Genomic DNA, 22,066 nt, shown 5'->3' with positions numbered 1-22,066 from the left:
ATCAATTTATTGGAATAACTTAAATATACATGTTTACATTAATTCGTTGCACTTAAATAACTATTATACCCAATTAAATATATTCATCATGCATACTACATAAATCTCAATATGATAATAAAATAAATCATAACACCCAACCATATCTTCTCATCTAAAAGGCATCGCAAAATCATCCATAAATGATCAAATGCATAAAGCATTACAGACTTCCCATTTTAGTAAATTACCACAATATTTATAATTGTAATATTTATGAATTATTAATTTAGAGTTTTAATGGGACATTTATAAAGTAAAGGAATTTTTCAAAAAAATATTATTTTATTATCTTATCGAATTTGATGATTTTTTACAAAGGCCCAAGTCGGGACCGGAAGATTTTATTATTTTAGAGAGTTTATTAATTTATAAAGTATTAATTTATAGAGATTTTACTGTATAAGGTGAATACGACAAATTTGTTCTATTAATAGTCTGGTTTTGGAGCAGAAGATACAATTCGACACATCTGTTTCTGTTTATCCCGAATAGCTATGTGTACTCAATCTAAAACACGTATTCAAAGTACGTACAATAGATAATACCAGTTTCCCATGCTACCGCATTTCTTTTCACTCAGGGAAAAGGGAAAAGATAAGAGAGAAGAAGAATCTTGATTATCTTTTTGATCATCAGTTAAGCACATACAGATTGTTTGCTTCTGTTCTTTTCAACTTGTAGAGTGAGAAGGGATGTAAGAGAGAATTCCTGATGACCCTTTTCAGTTCAGCCGGATAAACTGGTTGTTTTCATAGATCCAAGACTACTTGGAAAGCTAGTAGGTAATTTTGTTCTGCTCTCTGTTTTTTTCCCCCCTTGGGTTTTGGTTTTGATGAGATGAGGCGTCCGTTGTTTAATTATGTCTTTTTTGCATTTCTGGATGGAAATTTGTAGTGAAATGAAGTGGGTATTTGAGTGGTTTTCCGTTTGTGTTCATGCCCGCTTGGTGTTTGATATATTGTCAAGATTTCTGCTTTTGTATGTGTTCTTGTTTCTTGGCTTGTTGCTCTTCTTTTTTGCTGCCTGGCTTTGCCTGATCTATAAATATATGGGCATGTGTTATGAATGAACGTGAGATTTGCAGAAAATGAGAACAGAAATGGGGGTGGGATGAGAAGAAGAGCAAGGAGATGAGAAAAGATAACAGACTAAAATCATTTCATAATGATTTCCTCAAGGTCCAGCATCCCTTTTACATGGGAAATTACATAGAATTTGTACAAACAAAGAAGCCAAAAAACATTTAAGAAATAGCAGAGGTAGTGCAGCTTTCGTCCTTCTCCAGCTCCTCATAGGCTCAGATTTCTCAAAATGACAGCGCCTTTTGTCGCACCACCCACGACCTATCCTTCGCTGCCATGAGTCACTTGGTCTGCTCCATTACCACTTAATTCAGCCCCAAAATCCCTAGCTAAATCCCCAATCCCCTCGTCCCTAAGTTCCTCGAAACGACGTCGTGTGGAGCTGCAATTTTTCATTCCTCCCTAATTTCCTCAGCTCCTGCAATCGCGCTTTCATTTATAGAAGTCGCACTTGGTTTTGGCGATGCAACATTCCTTCCCCCCCTATTTAGCACCTTGTCCCCAAGGATCAAACCTCCACCTGGAAGCTATTTCACTGTGATCCTCACATGTTGCTTCTTCAGGTGTAGCATGAGACCTATGAGCACTTGAGCAACTCCAATATCGTTTCTTGGGATCAATCTCCTAGCTAAAATCACCACAGGATAGACCTTGTAGATTTCTTCAAACTCAGGCAAACTTACTGAGGGGAAGTATTTGGCTCCAATTTTCTTCTTCAGCAAAGAAACGTGGAAGACTGGATGGATTTTGGTTCCAGGTGGTAAGGAGAGTTTGTAAGCCACCTTCCCTATCTTTTCCACCACCATGTAGGGGCCAAAATACTTAGATGACAGCTTCAATTTCTTCCTCATAGCAACAGAAGTTTGTGTGTAAGGCTGTAATTTGAGGAACACTTCATCCCAACCTCAAACTCTCTCTCAGACCTCTTTCTATCTGCGTATAATTTCATTCTTTGCTGGGCCTGGTGTAAGTTGTCCTTCAACAGCTCAATCATCTTGACTCTCTCCTGCATAAGTCCCATCACATCAGTGTGATGACTCTGTAGGTAAGGCCCAATGGTTAGTTTTGGGGGGGGGGGGGGGAACCATATAAAGCAATGGGGTAGCCTTCAGTTCAGTGTGAAAATTGGTGTTAAACCAAAACTCTACTAGTGTCAGTCATTGTGCCAGCTTCTTTGGCGTTTGGTGGCACATGAACCTCAAGTAGTTTTCCAAGCACTGATCAACCCTTTCTGTTTGCCCATCTCTTTCTGGGTGATAGGAAGATGACATGTTAATGACTCACCAGATAAAGAAAAGAGTTCCTTCCAAACTTACTGGTGCATACTTTATCCCTGTCAGTTACAATGCGTACTGGGAGTCCATGCAGTTTATATGTTATCAAAGAATACCTTAGCAATAGAGGCAGCAGTATAGGGATGTTTAAGGCCCAAGAAGTGAGAGTACTTGGTCAATCTGTCTACAATCACCAAGATGGAGTCCTTGCCTTCTGAGTTAGGTAGCCCCTTAATGAAATCCATAGAAATGCAAGACCAAGCTTGATCAGGTATGGGTAAGGGTTGCACTAGTCCAGGATATGGACTGTTGTCATGTTTGGACCTCTAACATGTTTCACATGTGTTCACCCAAGTCTGCACATCTTCTTTTAGTGTTGGCCAATAAAACAGTGGTTTTATCCTTTGATATGTGCCATTGATCCCAGAATGCCCAGTTAGTGCTGAGTCATGCATAGACTTAATGATTTTATCCCTGATGCCTCCATGACTTCCCACACAAATCCTGTTTCCTCTCTTCAACAGTCCCGTTTCATAGCTGTAGTCAAGATAGGAGGACGTGCCAACACTCTTTGCTTGAATGACAGTTTGGAATAGAGTATTCCCTTCATAGCTATCTTGTAACTCTTGCACCCACAAAGGAATTTGTGCGGTGATGGCTTTGGACTGTGGTCCCACTTTCTGATGTTCTAGCCTGGACAATGCGTTGCAGCTCTATTGTCATTACCTCTTTTGTATTGAACCTCATAGTTTAGACCCAGCAGCTTAGTCACCCACTTTTGTTGTAATACAAAATCAATCCTCTTATCAAGTATATGTTTTAAGCTTTTTTGATCAGTCCTTATAATGAAACGGTTCCCTTGCAAGTAATGGTTCCACTTTCTAACAGCTAGCAAGAAGGGCAAGAACTCCTTTTCATATGTAGATAATCCGAAATTCTTAAGGGCTAGAGCCTTGCTCAAGTATGCTATAGGTCTGCCACCTTGCATCACCCCTCCATATGCATCTGTCTCAACTATAAAAGGTTGAGAGACATCTGGTAAAGCCATCACTGGAGCACTAGACATTACTTACTTTCTGTTAAAGGCCATTTCTGCTTCAGAATTCCAAGTGAAGGCATCCTTCTTAAGCAAAGAAGTAAAATGCTTGCTGATGATGCCATAGCCTTTTATGAGTTTTCTGTAATAGCCTGTGAGTCCTGGGAATCCTCTGAGGGCTTTTACAGAGGTAAGTACTGGCCAGCTTCTCATGCATTCCACCTTTTGAGGATTTGTTGATACACCCTTCACAGAGATCACATGCCCCAGATAATCTACCTGCAGTTGAGCAAAAGAGCATTTGCTTTGTTTTGCATAAAGCTGGTGTTTCCTCAGCAATTCTAACACCTTCTTCAAGCGTATCATGTGTGTCCTCCACTCCTTGCTATACACTAGAATGTCATCAAAGAACACTAGCACAAATTTTCTGAGGTATGGTTCAAAAACGTGGTTCGTCAAAGCTTGCAAAGTAGAAGGAGCATTGCATAATCCAAAAGGTATTACTAAAAATTCATAGTGACCACTATGAGTGATAAAGTTGGTCTTAGGTATGTCTTCTTCCTTCATTCGAATGTGAAAATACCCTGACCTCAGGTTTATTTTTTGAGAAATATCTGGCCCCATGTAATTCATCCAATAACTCATCAATAACAGGTCTAGTGAAATTGTGTTTAATAATGAGTTTGTTTAGATACCTGTAATCAACACACATCCTCCAACCACCATCCTTCTTCTTGACTAGTAGAACAGGTGAGGCAAAAGAGCTTTGGCTAGCTCTAATAATCCCACTCTTCAGCATCTCCTTCACCATGTTTTCAATTTCAGTTTTCTGCCCATATGCATATCTATAAGGATGTTGCTTCTTGGGAATGGCCTCAGTGAAAAGCTCAATGTTGTGCTCAATAGCCCTCTCAGGTGGTAAGGTACTAGGCTCCTGAAGTACATCCTTGAACTGATGAAGTAGTTCAAGTAGTCTGGGGTCCTTTTCATTGTGTGATGTACTCTTTTTTGTTGTATAGAGTTCCCCTTTTTCACCACAATTACCTTTTCTCAGTAGCCTGTTCAAGGAATAGACTGAAAGTGTCTTTAGATTAGCTTCCTCTGTCAAAGCCTTCAGTGTTATCTTCTTCCCAGCTTGAGTGATAGTGACCTGCAAGAGATGGAAATCCAATTCCACATGGTTATGGGCACTAAGCCAGTCACATCCTAAGATACAGTCATAGCCTCCTAACTTTAAAACTCCTGCAGGGTGTGAGAATTCATGGCCTTGCACTTCCCAGCAAAAGGTTGGACAGAAAAATTTGCTTAGTATTTTCCCTCCATCTGCAACCCTCACCTTCGTAGGAGTGGTAGGTTCAAGTTTGCACTCTATTACTTGAGCCACCTTTTCATCTACAAGACAGTGGGTGCTACCACTATCAATGAGAATGTGGATTTCCTTGCCATTCACCCTTCTATTAACTCTCAGAGTATTGCTGTTGATGCCTCCATTCAAAGCATGAAATGAGACTGTAACATCTCCCTCTTCTTCCTTTGCAGGTTCTTCCAGATGCCCTTCCCCTTCTTCATAGGCTTTGGCTTCCTCCTCACTCATCAACATGGAAACGTGCCTGATTTTACACCTATGTCCAGGTGTATAGGGTTCATCACACTTGTAGAAAAGGTTTCTCTCCTTCCTAAGCTTCACTTCAACTTCAGTAAGGTACCTCCTTGCTTGAGGGTTGTCATCCTTGCCCTAAAGGAAAGGCTTGAATGAAGGCTTATACTGCTGATTTTTGTTTGGGGGTGTGTATGAAGGTTTGTTAGGATTACTCCTTTGGTATTGTGTGGTCTTCTTGAGAATGGCATTCACCATATTTTCTGGTTTCCTAGCCAACACTATAGCCTGATTCAAGGTAGTAGGCTTCATAGTGGCAACATATCCTTTTATCTCCTCCTTCAGTCCACTTATAAACTTCATCATAAAGAAAGTTTCATGTAAGCTCTTGTTGAAGATAAGCATATGAGCCTCCACTTCTTCAAACTTTTCCAAATAAGCATTAACTGTAGTTTCCTGATGCAGTATATTGAATTCTGACACTACCCTCTCATAGTCCAAGTTTTCAAATCTTTCAAGCACAGCTAGAGTGAGCTCTGTCCAAGATGACACTCAATGTGACCCTAGTACCATAGTTCTGCCCTCCCTTTCATATGGATTGCAGTCAAAGGGACCTTTTGATCCTCAGGAATGGGAATCCTTTGGAAATATCTCAGGCACCTTCTAATCCAGATTCTTGCTTCCTCTCCATTGAAAAGAGGAAATTCCATTCTATGAATGGCGTTGTAACTTGCAGAGTTGTTGGACGTTGGTTCTTCTGCTGCAGTGGACTGTTGTGCTGTTACTTTTGAGGATGGCCCCCTTTCTAAGTTTGCAGTGAGCCCCTCTCCCAATATGGATTTGTTCCTGTTGTAATGCTGCAACTGCTCCACCACACTGTGGAGCTGTTTTTGAACTGTAGACATAGCATGTTCTATGTTCATGACAGCAGCTTGAAGCCCGTCTTGAGTCTCACTCATTTGGTCTAAACGAGAGTGAATTTGTTCCTCACTGGCTTGTCTTCTTGCCTTTTCATCCATTAGCATAAGTTCAGTTTTCTTTTGAAACTCATGTAGTTCCTTGAGTCTAGTCCCATCAGCCATATTTTCTTTACCACAGGTCTTGGCTCTGAGTCCAAAGTATGTTATGAATGAACGTGAGATTTGCAGAAAATGAGAACAGAAATGGGGGTGGGATGAGAAGAAGAGCAAGGAGATGAGAAGAGATAGCAGGCTAAATTCATTTCATAATGATTTCCTCAAGGTCCAGCATCCCTTTTACATGGGAAATTACATTGAATTTGTACAACAAAGAAGCCAAAAAACTTTTAAGAAATAGCAGAGGTAGTGCAGCTTTCAGCCTTCTCCAGCTCCTCATAGGCTCAGATATCTCAAACGACAGCGCCTTTTGTCGCACCAGTCACGACCTATCCTTTGCTGCCACGTATCACTTGGTCTGCTCCATTACCACTTGATTCAGCCCCAAAGTCCCTGGCTAAATCCCCTATCTCCTCGTGCCCTAAGTTCCTCGAAACGACATCGTGTGCAGCAGCAATTTTTAATTCCTCCCTAATTCCCTCAGCTCCTGCAATCGCGCTTTCATTTATAGAAGTCGCACTTGGTTTTGGAGATGCAACTTTGACCCCTGATTATGGCTGTGTTGATATTGAAATGTTTCCATTAAATGGGTATTGTTTCTGTTGCAAACTTCAGAATTTCTTTGGAGGTGTTCCAATTATTCATGTTTTTCCATTTTCCCTCTTTCCTAGTCCTGTTTTAATTTCTATTCTCTGGCTTTGATCTGTAGCTTATCGTCTTATTTGTTGTGTGTATTCGTTCTTGCTTTCCTGCTACAGCAGTTGGTCATCTCATTCTCTGTTCCTTAACATAGTTTGTCACTTGGAAATTTCTTTCTGGCATTGAGTGGCAAATCTTGTTATAAGTTTTCAATCAAAGCTCATGTTGATTTTTCCTGGAAAATGAAGGTAATATACCAATGCATTTTTTATGAATTGGATGCTGTTTTTGTGAACTTCATACGGGTCCAATACCCATATTTCTTGATTAGCTTGAATCATCTAATTTATGAGAATTGCTGTTCTACAGTTCTTTTACTAGTTAAGAAAACAGAAGGCTAAGGATAAATGGATGAGGGAAGTGATTTTCGGAAATGGGATGAATTAATACCAGATGCACTTGGGCTAATATTCAAGAATCTTTCGCTTCTTGAGGTACTGACAGTAGTACCAAGAGTTTGCAAGTCGTGGGGAAGAGCAGTAATGGGTCCTTATTGTTGGCAAGAGATAGACATTGAGGAATGGAGCACGAACCGCAAGCCTGAAATTGTCGATCGAATGCTCCGGTTACTGATCCCAAGAAGCTGCGGTTCACTCCGGAAACTCAGTTTCTCTGGTCTGGCAAGTGATGAAAGCATTTTCTTCATAGCAAATCAGTAAGTATTACGTAATGGTGTTACGGATCTTTAATACTTTTTCCGATGCTTTCTAGTATTTCATTTGTCTTGAATTAGGAAGAAAACTAGAAAAGTGTGTGCAATTTGAAACACATAACACTTCTTTTATCTTTTTGCGTATTTAATTTTGATTGCTTACATTCCTTACAGATGCTTTTTACAGCTAACTGTAGAGCCGTCTGTACCCTCTATTCCAAATTGGGGTTGCATCTCCAATTTCACTGGAAACCACATGCATAGAATTCGTTATACTTGTAGGAACATTTTATACTCGTCAGATAGAAGATGAATACCAGTTTGGAATTAAAAAATCTGGACTTAGTTGAAGTAACCAATTCAATAGGGATAGACTTAGTAGAAATAACCAATTACGATAGTTGTTCATATCCAATGTTTGTCTTGTTACTTGCATAATTTTAGCCAGTTTGGAACAATTTCTTATTTTTTCTAGAAATCTTATATGTTTCATCATGGTTGCAAGTGCTCAATCTCTACAAACTTTGCGGCTGCCAAGAAGCAAAATAAATGATTCAGTAATGGAAAAGGCTGCCGGGATGCTATCCACTATCACTTCCTTAGATTTGAGTTACTGTATCCATATAGGAGCTCCCGCCCTTGAAGCAATCGGAAAGCACTGTAAATCTCTCACTACCTTGCGACGAGTAATGCACCCTGTAGAGGTGATTGGCAAGCTTTCTCAAGACGATGAAGCCCTGGCCATTGCTGCTACAATGCCGAGACTGAAGCATCTAGAGATAACCTACTTGCTTGTGGACACATCCAGTGTCGTTGAGATTCTTAAAAACTGTAACCAGCTCGAGCTGCTAGATGTCCGAGGATGTTGGAATGTAAGTTTGGATGAGGAGTTTATGAAAAGATTTCCTAGGTTAAAGGTTGTCGGACCCCTTGTCGAGGATTATTGTGATATGAATAGGTGGGATAGTTGCTCGGATTATTCAGGTTCTTCCGCTTACCTAGCTTGGGACTTTGTTGCGGGCGATTATGCTGAGATGTCAGATGATTTCTGGGAAGACGAACATCAGATTGAGGATGTTGAAATGAGGTTCTACGATGATGTTAATGTTGTGGATGCTGGCTATGATTGGCCTCAATCTCCTTAAGGTGTTAAAGTTCTCTCTCTCTCTCTCTCTCTCTCTCTCCCTCTCTCCAGCTTGTGCTTATGGCACATGTAAGTTTTCAAGTTTTCACGAGGTATAAATATGTACGGATTTGACTCTGTATGTTTCTAATGCTTGACTAACAAAGTGTTGGCAATTACTTGAATAAGAAATGCTTGCCACTTCTGTTTTCAACTTCATGCATGTTTGTCGATGGAACTCGTATTTTGAAGAATCATATATAATAGAATTGAATTTTCATCGTTGTAGTGACCGAGTTCGATGTTGCTAGCTTTTATCGTGTTGTGAGGGGAGGATGAGAATACTGGGACACAATAGTTTTATTTTTTTTTGAGAGGGAGACAATAGTATTGTGCATTCACATATGTAGACTTCGGATCACTTGAAAGTATTCTGTACCTGAAATTCAAGATTCAAATGATACTACATCACATGATTTGAGTTGCAAAGGTTTCTTCCTAACAAGGTGGTCTGAACAAATGATATGAAGATGGATGTGTTGTGAAAATTTGACTCAGATATAATGAGACAGGATGCTAAAGAAATAACCAAATACAGCAAAATATCTGAACAAATCAACCTGTATGCAAGTCCAGGTTCTGAGTTAAACTGCAGTGATCCCTTTTTACAAAGAATGCTCGTCTCGTCTCAACAAACTGGAAGACGTCAATCCAGCTGAGTGTTTGATATGCTGAAGATGCTGAATATACTAACCTTGAAAGTTCAACTATGGGAAGTAAACAATCGTCTCTGCTCATCAAGAAGACTGAAAATCCGGCCAAAATTTCTTCTGCAAGTCTAGGACCTTTTGTTATCGGCTTGGCTTCTCAATGCCGGAGCCTCAATTTGGTTTGTTCCTAAATTTGGCAGCCCCTCAACTGCTGGTTTAGACGTCTCGGATACATTCTGATCTTTGGTTTGTAGCCGTTGCGTTTCCCACAACTTCCCAGCTTTCCCTATTGCAAGAATCAGCTCAAGCTGTTTTTGCTGTTGCTCCTGCATGGTACACAAATAGTAGAAATCGATTAACACCATATTTGAACTTTGATTATTATGCAACCATGTCAGTATGACAAGACAAGCTAAAGATAGCCGAACAATCTTGCAGCTAACACCGAGTATTTTCTAAACTAAATTCGTCGCAAGGCCCCCATAAAATGATAAAAAAAATGAACATCTGCAGTATAAAAAATATAGGGAGAGAGTGAATGAACCCCAGCTAAGAAAAATTTCTCTATTACCATAGGTGGAAGCAAATGCAACTTTCCATATTTTCGTTTTTCTTACAGGGAATATGTAAAGAAGAACAGTAAGGCATCAAAAGACGAGAGACAACTTTACAAATACAACGGATTGCATCTTTGCTCATTACTTCGTCACAGATGCAAAATTCGGACAAAAATATCCAGAGAACCACAACCAGAGTGAATGCATGTCCAAAACTAGAAAACCATAGATGTTTTAAGTCTACAGGTGGTGGGCTATAATTTTGGATGAAATTGCACTGGACTAGAAAGAGCTTTTAGAAGTAAACAAAAATAAAATTAGTAACATGGATAACAACGTTCATTGCCTTAAATCATTAACATCAACACACTAAATCACAGAAGAATTGGTCATCATAGAAAATTTTACCCTGCACCTCAACCCAAATAATCTCACTTCCTGCACAGTAAACTGTTTTGCAAATCGACTTCAAGAAACAAAAGGTGCTAACAAATATAAATAAACAAGGTGAGGCGCACAAAGTGCTTCCACAAACTATATTACTATATGACCTAGAAGATAGTGGTGAATTAGTTTAAAAAATTGCAGTCAAAACTTAAAGGGGCTGCTCGTAAAATCGTTAAATCTTGGGGAAATTAGCAAACCAGCTTCAGCTGATTCCAAGCAAATTATAATGACGAGTGAATTGAACTTGCCATGTAACTGAATATAGTCAGGAAAAGCAACTAATCACATGGCAGTTGCGGCAACACTCGCCAATTGATTGGTTGGATGTACCTAAATGTTCAAGCAAGGATTTTCCCAAAATTAACATATGGTGCGGACACCCTAGTTTGAAGTATCAAGCAACAGCAATGATCTTCTCTCATTCTCATAAATTCGATCAACAATATCTACCTGCATAGCCAGCAGAACCTTCTGAATTTCACCGAGTTCCTTCTCTAGAATGTCTTCTTGTACTGCCAATGCTCGAGTAGCCTCAGAATTCTTCTGGGCCAACGCTGCAGTCTGAAAAAAATAATAAACAAAGCGTAGGAGTTAGAAATTTTAGTTCCAACAATGCCTCCCCGCAACCACAGACTCTAAATGATGAGGTGTAGGAGTACTCAAAGTGAAAAATATAAGAGGAACATAATTGTTTTAACTATTACATAAGGTGATAGGGATCAGACTCATATCCAGACACTAGCTTTCAGAATTCAAATTTATTGTCATACAAGTGGATTCATCATTAAACAGCAGATTCGACTTGCAGCCTACAAGGACCACAATCCATCAACTGAAATGTATTTGGCATCCGATTGGGTGATTCTGGTAACTGTTACATGAAAGAAGAATCTCAACCTAAATTTTTTAACTTTCCACAAACTTCATATGAACGGACTCATGTTTCAACTTCCGATAGAGGACTCAATTTCCAGTCTGCAATCTGAATATTGACGAACATAATGTAAAGCACCAAAGTTAGAATATGGAGCAGCAATTCCTACAACCTTAAAGGGCACTTGTTTATACCATCAGTTCTAACAGTGCCCCTTCCGACCCAGAATTTTATGCCAATCTCTCTCCCAAATGCTGGTAGAAGCCTTAAGATCCAATATAATTTTAGCATCCTGCAAACAACTATACTAAAAGGTCCAACTTTCTAGCGTATAACATGCTTGGCTCATCTTCAACAAATTGATCATTCTCCTATAAAAATACCAATTCTCCAAAGGCTATACTGAACCATTATCCTATTTAGACAATAAAAATGGAAAGCACTAATACTAAATGGAGCTGAAGTGGATCAAATTCACATCATTGTTTCTCTATCGCCCAAGCTTAACAATTTCTAGCAATCCCAAAATACAACCAACATCCAAATGCTCAAAAGTACCAAGGGAGTAGCTCATCATTTCATAAAATTAAGCTATTAAGAGAAACAACTGAGCCGCATTCAACATGAAAAGGGGCTGTTTCTAGTGAGAGAAAACCTGAAACTTTCTATTAAATTTATCTTCAACTCCAAAACAGAATAAGATTCATAGCACAATTACCCCTCTTCTCCAGTGAAAATGGTATTTGAATCTCTCAGACAATTTGCTCGATTAATACCAAACGTAAACCCTACAAGAAACACATAAACAAATTACCTCGGCAATGGGTTCTTGGAGAGCTTTTCTGGTGACCCGGACCCGAATTCCAAGCTTCTCAAGCTGCCTCGACAAAACCCGAATGATCGTGGCCGAGCTTCGTAAATCTTCCTCCAATTTCTCCACTCTCCCCAACAAATTAACCCCATAAGACGCCGAGCTTCTTGAAAACCCAGCCCCACAAATCCTCCTCCATTGCCGCCGCCGTATCACCGCCCCAACCACCACAGAGCTCACCAAAACCACACACTGCCACACCAAAATCTTGCTTCCCACTCGCCCCAAAACCCCGCCTTGTTGTACACCACTGCTCAGCGCCACGTAGACTGAAATCGCTGCCGACGAAGCGAGGCTGAGGAATTCAAGAGTTGAAAGAAAAGCATCGAAGCTGAAGTGATTCAACGTGCTTCCACTGCCATTAACTTGGCTCTCTGAGGTGCCATAAGACTCATTCAACGAGACTTTAATTCTTGTGATGGAGAAAACCTGACATTGGGATGTCAAAAACCTGTGATTTGGGAAATGGATTCTTGATTTTGTAGCTGAAAATGACAAATTGACAGATTTCAACAAACGGGTTGGGGAGAGAGTGGCAGGAGAAAAGGTGGGATTCTTGTTCGTGAAGATGGCTCGAAGCGTGAACGACATTTCGTTGCAGTGTCTTGAGTGGATTTCATTAAGGGGTTAATCATTAATGCTTCAGAAGCCTTTGGATTGCGAAGAATGGCATGGTTCTTGAATGACTGATGGCTACAGAACCAAGAACTGCGAAATTCTGGGTACCTGTGTGTGTGTGTGTGTGAGAGAGAGAGAGAGAGAGAGAGAGAGAGAGAGAGAGAGAGAGAGAGAGAGACACACACACACGCACACACGAAGGCTGCGATGTGTTCAACGCTTGACGCCAGGAGACTACACGCGCACGTTAGAAATTCTGGAGCCTCACCAGTTAGGATGCGCTTACTATGTTTTATTTTTAAAATTACATTTTTGTCCTATAGTTATACATTTTTAATTCTGTAATTTATTCTATTTATTAATTTTTTTTACAAACTTAGTCCTAAATACCTTATATATAATCAATTTATTAAGTGCCAATTTAATTTTATATTGATAATTTCGGTGCTAAATACTTATAGTTACAGAATAAAAAATAAAATATGTATCAATATAAAATAGGATCAAAATTATCAATACAGGACTAACTTTACCCAAAAAAGATAAAAAGATGTTGCGCAATATGTTCATGAACGAATTAGTAAAAAAAAAAGAAAATTAAATGTGTAAATGGAGTGAATTACATAATAAAAAATGAACGACCAATAATTTCATAACAAAAAAAAAAAAAAATTGTCTTTATTTTTTGTTCTTTTATGTCCCTACTCTTTTAGACAAAAATTATTAAAACCCCTTACATAAAATTTACATATTCAAAAACCTCTTGGGATCATTTTTCCCAATTTTTCATTTGGAAAAACCATTCAACTTCTTGCACTTAAGAGGTTTTGAATTATTCTTACTCAATTTTATTATTAATACAAATATTTGGAAAGATTAATCTCTTTTTTTAATCTTTTTGTTTATTTTATTTTATTATGAAATTAAAATAGCTTCCATTAGGATTCCTTTATCTAAAATTTAAGAAATTTTTTCTTCATAAATTTAACTTATTAAAATTAAAGTTTTGTACTAAAACAAATCATTTTGGAAACACTAAAGAAAAGAATTTTACTAAACCAAAAAAAAAAGAGTAACTTTAAGCTCCATAATCTAAAGGGTAATTCAGTCAAAGTAATTAAAGTTTGCCTTTTCCAACACATAGTTGATTAAATGAATCTTTTGGAATAAAAAGATTGATGAACCTTTATATAAATAAAAGTTTACTTTGAGGACATTTTAGTAATTTACTTCACTTTTTATTTCCTCTACTTTATAATTCTAAGCTCTCCTATACTTCTCTAAATACTCATGTTTCAATTTTATTAATTTTTTGGAATAGATTCGTCTGTCAGTTAGAATTTAATTTATATTTTTATATCAACAAAAAAATGATTGAAAATCCATTGTAGGTCAAATAAATTTTTTGTTGATCAAACTATCTTTATGCATCTCACACCTCATGCATGTGAGGATCATCTTCACTTTTAAAAGAGTAATTTGATCAGAAAAAATTTGTTTGATTTATAGTAAATCTGTAAGTCTACCGGGAATAAATATGATTTTTCATTCAATTTTTTTACTAATACAAAAAAAATACGTGAATTTTGACTAATGGGTGGATCTGTTGTTAAAGTCATTAAAACAAATAAGGAAAATATTAGATGTAATTTTTAAAGCAACGATTTTATATGTAATATACACTAAACCTCTGGGAATGATTGTATAACTATCCGTAGGTTTTTATTTGTTACAATTTACTTAATGTAGACTGAATTTAATTCTAATACATTTAATGGGGCCATGGAGACTAAATTGGATATCTTCGTAAATATAAGGGATAATTACACTACCTTTCTGTGATATTTGGTGTAATTATATGTAAATTTTTTGTGGTTTTAAAAATTATATTTAGCACTCCTAAGGTTTGTTTTCATCTAACAAATAAGTTCTTTAGTTAGTCAAATTCACCGAATTGCTGATATTAACAAAAAAATCAGACAAAAATCTATATTTATCCCAAATTGACTTATTACTGACTTATTATAAGTCAAATAATTTTTTTTATGATCAAATTAACCTCACACATCTTCACTCGTTAAAGCATGTGAGGAGGTATATTTTCACCGTTATAAGGATAGTTTAGTAAAACAAAAAAATATTTGACCTGCTATTAATCAGTAATAAATCAATCGAGTGTAAATATCAATTGTCATTCAGGTTTTTCGTTAATATCAACAAATGAAGTAAATTTTGACTAACAAATGGACTTATTTATTAGACGAAAGCAAACTTCAGAAGTGTTAAATATAATTTCACAAATCACATAAGATCTACATGTAATTATATTAAATTGCAAGAAAAGAGAATGAAATTATCCCTAAATATTACTCAAAAGAACATTTCATGACTGTTAGAATCTCTTAGATAAAACAATCACTAATTTCATTTAACCTTTTCAAATAATGAAATATTTGTGTCTCGGTGTTCGCATCAACCAAAATTTTAGTACTAGAAGGGTAGCATTAGCACCACAAACTATACCATATAATTATAATTAAGAATAATTACATCGACACCCTTAAAATTAAATTTAATTACATAAACACATTTACTCTTACAAAGTCACAAGCATACCTTACCAGGGGTGTCGATGTAATTTAAGTTAGACTGGTGTACTTATAAAATTTTACCATTTGCAACCAAACAATAAATTCAGAAAAAAAGTGACCAAAAAGATAAAACAAAGACAGGCACCATAACTTATTCCCGAAATAATTTAGAAATCTCTATAAGTTCACAATGTCTTGATACTACAAATGCTACATAAATATAATCAAACACAATCTTCAGACATACATTGTACACATTATTCTTCACAAATACAATCCAACATTCTTGCCCTTTTGCATTCTCAGCAGCAACCTTCTTCAACCCTTTTCCAGACTTTCAACCTCTGATGTTTCTCTGACACCGATATTTGTCGCCAGAAGTCGAGGTTTTCGATGTCAACACTTTTCAGGCATTATCGACTAATTAGAATTACTACAAGGTTTGTGGAACCACCTTACGCACTAAGAGAGCAGAGGTCTAGATGCCATCCTCTTCTTCCTTAATCTCTCCGCGACGATGAAGGCCAGTTCGAGAGACTGGGAAGCATTTAATCTCGGGTCGCAATGTGTGTGGTATCGAGAGCTGAGGTCGTCGAAGGTAACGGTTCTTGATCCTCCGATGCACTCAGTCACATTCTGCCCCGTCATTTCGAGATGGATCCCACCAGGGTTGCTCCCCTCTTGCTCGTGCACGTCAAAGAAAGCCCTCACCTCAGCCTACAATTCGATGGACCAAATGTTAATCCCATATATACCCATGCAGTCATCGTCGCTTTGAAAAAGAAAAAAGAAAAAGTAGCATTAAAGCGACAACTGTGACTTTGTCTGTGTCGACAAGTAATTCGAAATGCCCCGACTTTTTTAGAACAGGTCTAGATCAATAAATTATAGCTTTCAACCAACGACACCTATTGATTTTATAAGCTATCACTAATTGAACCATGTGATAAACAACCATAGGAGAACAACGTGCACCTACTTCCGTCACTCACCAACCTCAATTATTTCGCACGAGATGTGGTAGCTAAGTTTTTAATTAAAGAAACAATACTTCAAGGAGTAATTAATTTGCAGTATTTCTGAACAAATAAAAGACAAGTACTATTCCAATGATTTTGACACAGAGATTGGTTAATTAAGCTTAAAGGTGCACATAGTATGGAGACATGATTTTTGAAGTTTCAACCAGACGATGAAAATGCCACAAGATGGGAAAAAGGAGCATACCAAGATTGCATCAAAAGCACGAGTTTTGAGTCCGCAAGGTGCCTTGATAGTGTTTCCATGCATCGGGTCGCATACCCAAGTGACAACTTGCCCTGCTTGGCGCACAGCCCTGATCAAATGAGGAAGCTTGACCCGCATGTTCTCAGCACCCATTCTGACTATAACTGTAATTCTTCCCGGCTTGTTGGTGGGATTCAAGATATCGATGAGCTTGGTGAGTTCGTTAGGATCCATCTTTTGGCTCACCTGCAACAAGAGTTTCAATCTTAGACCTCCAATCTCACGCCGAGTGTAAGAAACATCATGTGAACAATTGTTCGATATGCTCCAACCAAGAATTCGTTCTACTCTTGTTGTTTGAATAATTACGTTGATACTCCTACCAGTGATGTTTTCATTACATGGGAGCTTCCTATAACTGATGTTTCTTCAACCACCATCAAATCAATGTAATGAAAACCTCATTGGCAGGGAGTGTTGGTGTAGTTATCCAAACAGTAGGAATTCATGATACTGATATTTCAAACAAATTCTACATACGCAAGATTGGTACCTTGATACCAAGTGGATTAGCGACTCCTCTCAAGAACTCAACATGTGCACCATCCAATTGCCTGGTACGTTCCCCAACCCAGAGCATGTGAGCAGAGCAGCCATAATGAAGGCCAGAAGTTGAATCTTTCCGGGTGAGTGCTTGTTCATAAGGTAGAAGCAAGCATTCATGGGAAGTCCAGAACTCAGTTGTGGACATAACCGGGTGGTCGATAGTAAGTCCAGCTGCCTCCATGAACCCCAACGCTTCGTCAACCCTGTGAGCCAGTTCCTGATACCTGCCGACCAGTTGAGTCGCCAAGATTTTAGACAATGTAAGGCCTAACCGTATTGTGAAACTAAAATGTCAACATGGGGAAGGGATGATGTTGACTATATCATCAATTAAACATATAGTTTCATCTATAACCAGTCTCCAAATATGCCACCCACTAACCAAATACTTTTCCCAGAAACACTTACAGATGATCCAAACAGAGTCATAATTCCCATAATGATCAAAGCAGCAATAAAACATGACAGGGACATACAATAAAACTACGGAAAAGAGTCATTCTGCCTTCAGTCATAAGCAAACAACCATCCGGCTATTCATAATACGACAAAAATAAGTAGTGCAGTAGATCATTGAGGATTGTAATTTCATATTGCATTCATTAAGACACACCTGTCTCCCTGCTCACTGTGCTCAACGAAATCAAGATTCCACTGAGTAACCCTCTGCATTGCGGCGTAACCTCCGGTTGCAAAGGCCCTGAGAAGGTTGAGCGTTGAAGCAGCCTGGCAATAGGCCCTTATCATCCTATGAGGATCGGGAATTCTAGATTTCTCATCAAAGGTATCGCCGTTTATGTTGTCGCCTTTGTAACTAGGCAGCTTCACTCCATCCCTTTCCTCGAATGGATCCGATCTTGGTTTCGCAAACTGACCAGCCATTCTTCCAACCTAATTGAAACCATCCATATTAGAACTACTTTAGATCATCCCAATTCCGATGAATTCACTAAATTAAAATAGAAGTTTTTAAAGGTATGGATAATTGTGCATAACAGAAGGCTTTGTAAGCTATTTTAAAGCAAATTAACTACGAACAACTATGCTCAAATTATTAATTTCTGGTGTAAATCTTTGAATTCGCATCAAACAAGATATTATGCAGATCTACAGACATTTCTAGAGTCAAATTTCAGGACCCTAATTCCAATCAGCAGATTCTTTGCAAAAAATCAAAAACTTGAAACAAAATGCAAACGAAAGATTGCATCTTTTTTACCTTAATAACAGGCAATTGGCCACCGAAAGAGAGGACCACACTCATCTGGAGGAGAATTCTGAAAGTGTCACGAATGTTATTAGCACTGAACTCCTTGAAGCTCTCAGCGCAATCCCCACCTTGCAAGAGGAAGGCTTTCCCCAATGCCGCCTCGGCCAGCCGCTCCTCCAGGCTGCGGACTTCTCCGGCGAAGACCAATGGAGGGTAAGCTTCCATGGTCTTCAACACAGATTCCAGCTCCGCTTCATCCGGGTACTCGGGGAGCTGCAGGGCGTTCTTGTTTTTCCAGGTATCCGGGGCCCACTTGGTGGCGGAGGGCGCCGGTGCCGGTGGCGCTACGGTTAGCTTGGTGGTGGCGATGACGGGAGTTTTAGCAGGCTCAGCTGCATGCACGGCAGAGATGTGGCGGCGGGAGACGGCGGGGGTGTGGTTGCAGGAGAATGAGGTGGAATGGTGGGCGGCGGCGGCGGGGAGGAGAACTTGGGGCTGGATGAGTGATTTGGAGGACAAGGCTGCGGTGTTTGGTAGAGCCATTGCTTTTGTTTCTTGAATTGCCTTTTCTTCTATACTTCCTTTCTCTCTCTTGCAAGAAATCTAGGGAGAGAAGAGATGAAGGATGAAAGAGAGAGTGTGGTGGAGGATTGCTCTACAGAGAGATGAAATGCAATGAGGGTTTATATAGAAAAAGAGGGGGTGGGTGGGGTGGTGGGGGGTGTTGAGGAAGAAGGAAGAAGGGTTTGGGTTTGGGTTTGGTTGGTGGAATCTCAATGGAGTCAAAGAAGGAGTTTGTGAAGGTTAGGTGTCATGAGTGGTACAAAAGGAGGGTGGTTGTTATTTCTACCCTTAACTCTCTTCTTCTCTCTCTTTCTTTCTTTTTTTTTTTAATAATGTAAATTTCAACAAACTTTCATAAATATATCGAATTATAAATATTTTTTTATTATTTAAAAATTTATAAATACTTCAACTACAATCGTCTAACAAATACCTTCATAATAGTTCATAATAAAAAGTATTTGCCAAACGACCATTAATTTTGTAAGAGTATTTCTAATTTTTTAAATAAAAAAATAATATTTGAATTATGAAAAATCTTGAGAAAACCCATAACAGTTGTCAAATTATAATTTTTTTTATTATTTATAAAATTATAAATACTCGTTTAGAAGTAACAGTTTATTACACGATCCTTAATTTTAGAGAAGTGTTTGTAATATTTCAAATAACAAAATGGTATTTGTAATTATAACGAAACTCGGAGAGCTCATCATAATTTATTTTTTAAAAATATATATAATATTAATTCTATATTAATCCAAATCTTTTAGGTTTTCAATAAAAAATTTTGAAACTTTTTGAAATTGAAATTAGTTTGTACATTTTCTTGTTAGAGTATATAAAAGTAAAAGTCTCTACAAAATGTTCAATATTCAACACCCTATTCCTATTGCATGATAAATAACTCCGAAATAAATATGAATTTAAAATAAAAGTCTAATTATTATTTCGAAACCACTCTATTTAACTTATCGTGACGAGATTATAAATATAAATTGATTTAATGTAATGCAATTGGTACAGACGATTGATCAGTCGTACTTCAAATAACACTCATTAATTAATTTAATCATCATTTTATAATTATAAAAAAAAATGATCTATGCCTAAAAGAGAGTTTTTTTTTAATAATTTTCTCTATTTTTTTGGGGCATAATTAGAAATAATAGTTATAGTTTTAGAATGAATTATTTTTAATTCTATGATTAGTACCCCACGATTTATTTTAATTTAATTTAATTTTGGCTGGTTGTTGGGGTTGGTGGGCAAGTGGAATTTCTTTAGGAGATATGAGCAAAGAGGGGCAATTTAGGTATTTCAAATGGGTTTTTTTTAGGAATAATTACACTCTCATTTCCTAAAAATTGGTGTAATTACACGTAGATCCCTTGTGATGTGAAAATTTACGTCTAGCACCCCTGAGGTTAGGTTTAGTATTACAAATAAGTCCATCCATCAGTTCAAATTCACTAAATTTGTTAATATTAATAAAAAAATTGATATTTACACTCGATTGACTTATTACTTATAGCAACTCAAACTTTTTTTTTCTATCTAAACTACCCTTATAATGGTAAAAATATACCTCCTCGCATGCATTAATACGTGAAGATGTATGATGGTAATTTGATCATAAAAAAATTTATTTGATATGGAATAAATCAATAATAAATAAATCAGAGGTAAATATAAATTATTTTTAATATTTTTGTTAATATAAGCAAGTTCGATGAATTTTGACTAATGAAAGAACTTGTTTGTTAGATAAAAATAAATCTCAGGAGTGTTAGATGTAATTTCTCAAACTACAGTGGATTCATATATAATTACACCAAACTTCAATTTTTTATTGAGCATATGAGTTGATAGGGGCAATACGGGTATTTTAAGGATGAAGAATCAAGACAGGCACATGCTGAGATGCTTCAAGGCTGCTTGTCCCAATTCTTTTACCCTTTTCTCGGCATTTTTCACGTTGTTTGTTGCACGTGAGAATTCCGCACGTGTGCGTTTCTTGATTTTCTTTTCCCTTTTTATTATTTTTTAATAAGTGTTAGAAAAGATAACATCGTGGAAAGTTAATTCGACCAATGACAGTACTTAGGGTGAATATAGATTGCAATCCTTTATGTTTGGTTCAAAAACAGAAATACTTCTTATTTTTTATAAAATTACGGGATACACCTTTTAGGAGTGTTAGTGTAATATATTTTTTTAAAAAAAAAAAAAATCAGTGATGATATATTCAAATAGGCTCAAGCGAAAACGCTCAACATTAGTTGTGGAAAAGAAGTCGCCCACCAAATACGAACAAGCAAATCGAGTTAAGTTATGAGCCACAACGTCACTCGAAAAGAGAAATAGAGAATTTGATATCCTAAATGATCACATCAACTGTTGGTAGATCCTCCCAGACTTGCTGGATTTTATGGATAACGGTAAGACAGTTACTCTCAACAATGATGTTTCTCCACCCAGCCAGATATAGTCCCTCACGAATCACAAGAGCTTCCACAAACCCAGGCCCTCCTGGTCAATGTGATGTATTTTGAGGTGTGTTTGTGTAAATTTTTACTACTGAATAAAAGGTATACTTGTAACTACAACTACAAATTCAAGAAATATAAATATAATTTTTTAAAAGACAATGACTATTTATATATTTGGACCTAACTTCATAAATCTATGTTAGTATTTTTAATATATTGTGCCAAAAAAAGAAAAAAATTGGCTTCATAGTATGCTTGATCGATGCATGAATAATTTTAAAAGACTCTATATTAGTATAGAATATTTAAGCATAATTACACTCTCATTCGTTGAGGTTTGGTGTAATCACATATAGTCCTCTTATGGTTTAAAAATTACATGTAGCACCCCTAAAGTTTGTTTTCGTCTAACAAATAAGTCCCTCCATTAGTCAAAATTCACCAAATTTGCTAATATTAACAAAAAGAAACTATATGTAAATTGATATTTACCCTCGATTGACTTAGTACTGGCTTATTGCAGGTTAAATAAATTTTTTCTGACTAAACTACCCTTATAACGGTAAATATATACCTCCTCACATGCATTATTGGGGTGGCAGGCGAGTCGAGCCGGCTCGCGAGCTCGGCGAGTCGGCTCGACTTTGAGCTCGACTCGAGCTCGAAAAATTCGAGCTCGAGTCGAGCGAGCTCCAGCCGCGGCTCCTCTCGCGGCCGA

The 22,066-nt window shown here is 37.5% G+C and overlaps 4 protein-coding genes across 6 annotated transcripts; 1 reads left to right on the top strand and 3 right to left on the bottom strand.

Moving 5' to 3' along the window:
- On the top strand, nt 512-9,162 carry LOC105176446 (F-box protein FBW2). 3 transcript variants are annotated; one of them, XM_011099246.2, is made up of 4 exons: nt 512-824; nt 4,974-5,097; nt 7,116-7,461; nt 7,964-9,162. In XM_011099246.2, exons 3-4 carry the CDS (start codon nt 7,154-7,156, stop codon nt 8,601-8,603), a joined length of 948 nt encoding a protein of 315 aa, XP_011097548.1. In that variant the 5' UTR covers nt 512-824; nt 4,974-5,097; nt 7,116-7,153; the 3' UTR covers nt 8,604-9,162. The 3 variants fall into 3 exon arrangements, with proteins under 3 accessions (XP_011097548.1, XP_011097547.1, XP_011097549.1); XM_011099245.2 differs by lacking the exon at nt 4,974-5,097 and having other exon boundaries at nt 513-824; XM_011099247.2 differs by lacking the exons at nt 512-824; nt 4,974-5,097 and adding an exon at nt 6,869-6,994.
- LOC105176501 lies at nt 3,468-6,113 on the bottom strand. The gene is made up of 4 exons (XM_011099321.1): nt 5,646-6,113; nt 5,287-5,487; nt 4,024-5,169; nt 3,468-3,713 (listed from the first exon to the last, which is right to left on the bottom strand). The coding sequence occupies exons 1-4, from the start codon at nt 6,111-6,113 to the stop codon at nt 3,468-3,470; spliced, it is 2,061 nt and encodes a 686-aa protein (XP_011097623.1).
- On the bottom strand, nt 9,119-12,842 carry LOC105176447. The gene is made up of 3 exons (XM_011099249.2): nt 11,984-12,842; nt 10,746-10,856; nt 9,119-9,617 (listed from the first exon to the last, which is right to left on the bottom strand). The coding sequence occupies exons 1-3, from the start codon at nt 12,629-12,631 to the stop codon at nt 9,420-9,422; spliced, it is 957 nt and encodes a 318-aa protein (XP_011097551.1). The 5' UTR covers nt 12,632-12,842; the 3' UTR covers nt 9,119-9,419.
- On the bottom strand, nt 15,377-18,969 carry LOC105176445 (phospho-2-dehydro-3-deoxyheptonate aldolase 2, chloroplastic). Its single transcript, XM_011099243.2, has 5 exons — nt 18,302-18,969; nt 17,696-17,973; nt 17,030-17,306; nt 16,477-16,722; nt 15,377-15,966 (listed from the first exon to the last, which is right to left on the bottom strand). Exons 1-5 carry the CDS (start codon nt 18,833-18,835, stop codon nt 15,712-15,714), a joined length of 1,590 nt encoding a protein of 529 aa, XP_011097545.1. The 5' UTR covers nt 18,836-18,969; the 3' UTR covers nt 15,377-15,711.

Source organism: Sesamum indicum, linkage group LG13 (genome assembly GCF_000512975.1).
Source record: "Sesamum indicum cultivar Zhongzhi No. 13 linkage group LG13, S_indicum_v1.0, whole genome shotgun sequence".
Classification (NCBI taxonomy): domain Eukaryota; kingdom Viridiplantae; phylum Streptophyta; class Magnoliopsida; order Lamiales; family Pedaliaceae; genus Sesamum; species Sesamum indicum.
The sequence above is the reverse complement of the archived record's forward strand: the minus strand, read 5'-3'. Positions and strand labels throughout refer to the sequence as shown.

Excerpts from the sequence above, each read along its gene's own strand:
- LOC105176501 (XM_011099321.1), bottom strand. The coding sequence starts at position 6,113 with ATGGCTGATGGGACTAGACTCAAGGAACTACATGAGTTTCAAAAGAAA. Across the intron at positions 5,488-5,645 it reads CCATTCCTGAGGATCAAAAG|GAAACTACAGTTAATGCTTA; the intron begins GTCCCTTTGACT and ends ATACTGCATCAG. Across the intron at positions 3,714-4,023 it reads TCTCAAAAAATAAACCTGAG|GTAGATTATCTGGGGCATGT; the intron begins GTCAGGGTATTT and ends GCTCAACTGCAG.
- LOC105176446 (XM_011099246.2), top strand. The coding sequence starts at position 7,154 with ATGGATGAGGGAAGTGATTTTCGGAAATGGGATGAATTAATACCAGAT. Across the intron at positions 7,462-7,963 it reads ATTTTCTTCATAGCAAATCA|TGCTCAATCTCTACAAACTT; the intron begins GTAAGTATTACG and ends CATGGTTGCAAG.
- LOC105176447 (XM_011099249.2), bottom strand. The coding sequence starts at position 12,631 with ATGTCGTTCACGCTTCGAGCCATCTTCACGAACAAGAATCCCACCTTT. Across the intron at positions 10,857-11,983 it reads TCCAAGAACCCATTGCCGAG|ACTGCAGCGTTGGCCCAGAA; the intron begins GTAATTTGTTTA and ends TATTTTTTTCAG. Across the intron at positions 9,618-10,745 it reads AGGTTCTGCTGGCTATGCAG|GAGCAACAGCAAAAACAGCT; the intron begins GTAGATATTGTT and ends TGTACCATGCAG.
- LOC105176445 (XM_011099243.2), bottom strand. The coding sequence starts at position 18,835 with ATGGCTCTACCAAACACCGCAGCCTTGTCCTCCAAATCACTCATCCAG. Across the intron at positions 17,974-18,301 it reads GCCAATTGCCTGTTATTAAG|GTTGGAAGAATGGCTGGTCA; the intron begins GTAAAAAAGATG and ends GGTTTCAATTAG. Across the intron at positions 16,723-17,029 it reads CTAATCCACTTGGTATCAAG|GTGAGCCAAAAGATGGATCC; the intron begins GTACCAATCTTG and ends CTCTTGTTGCAG.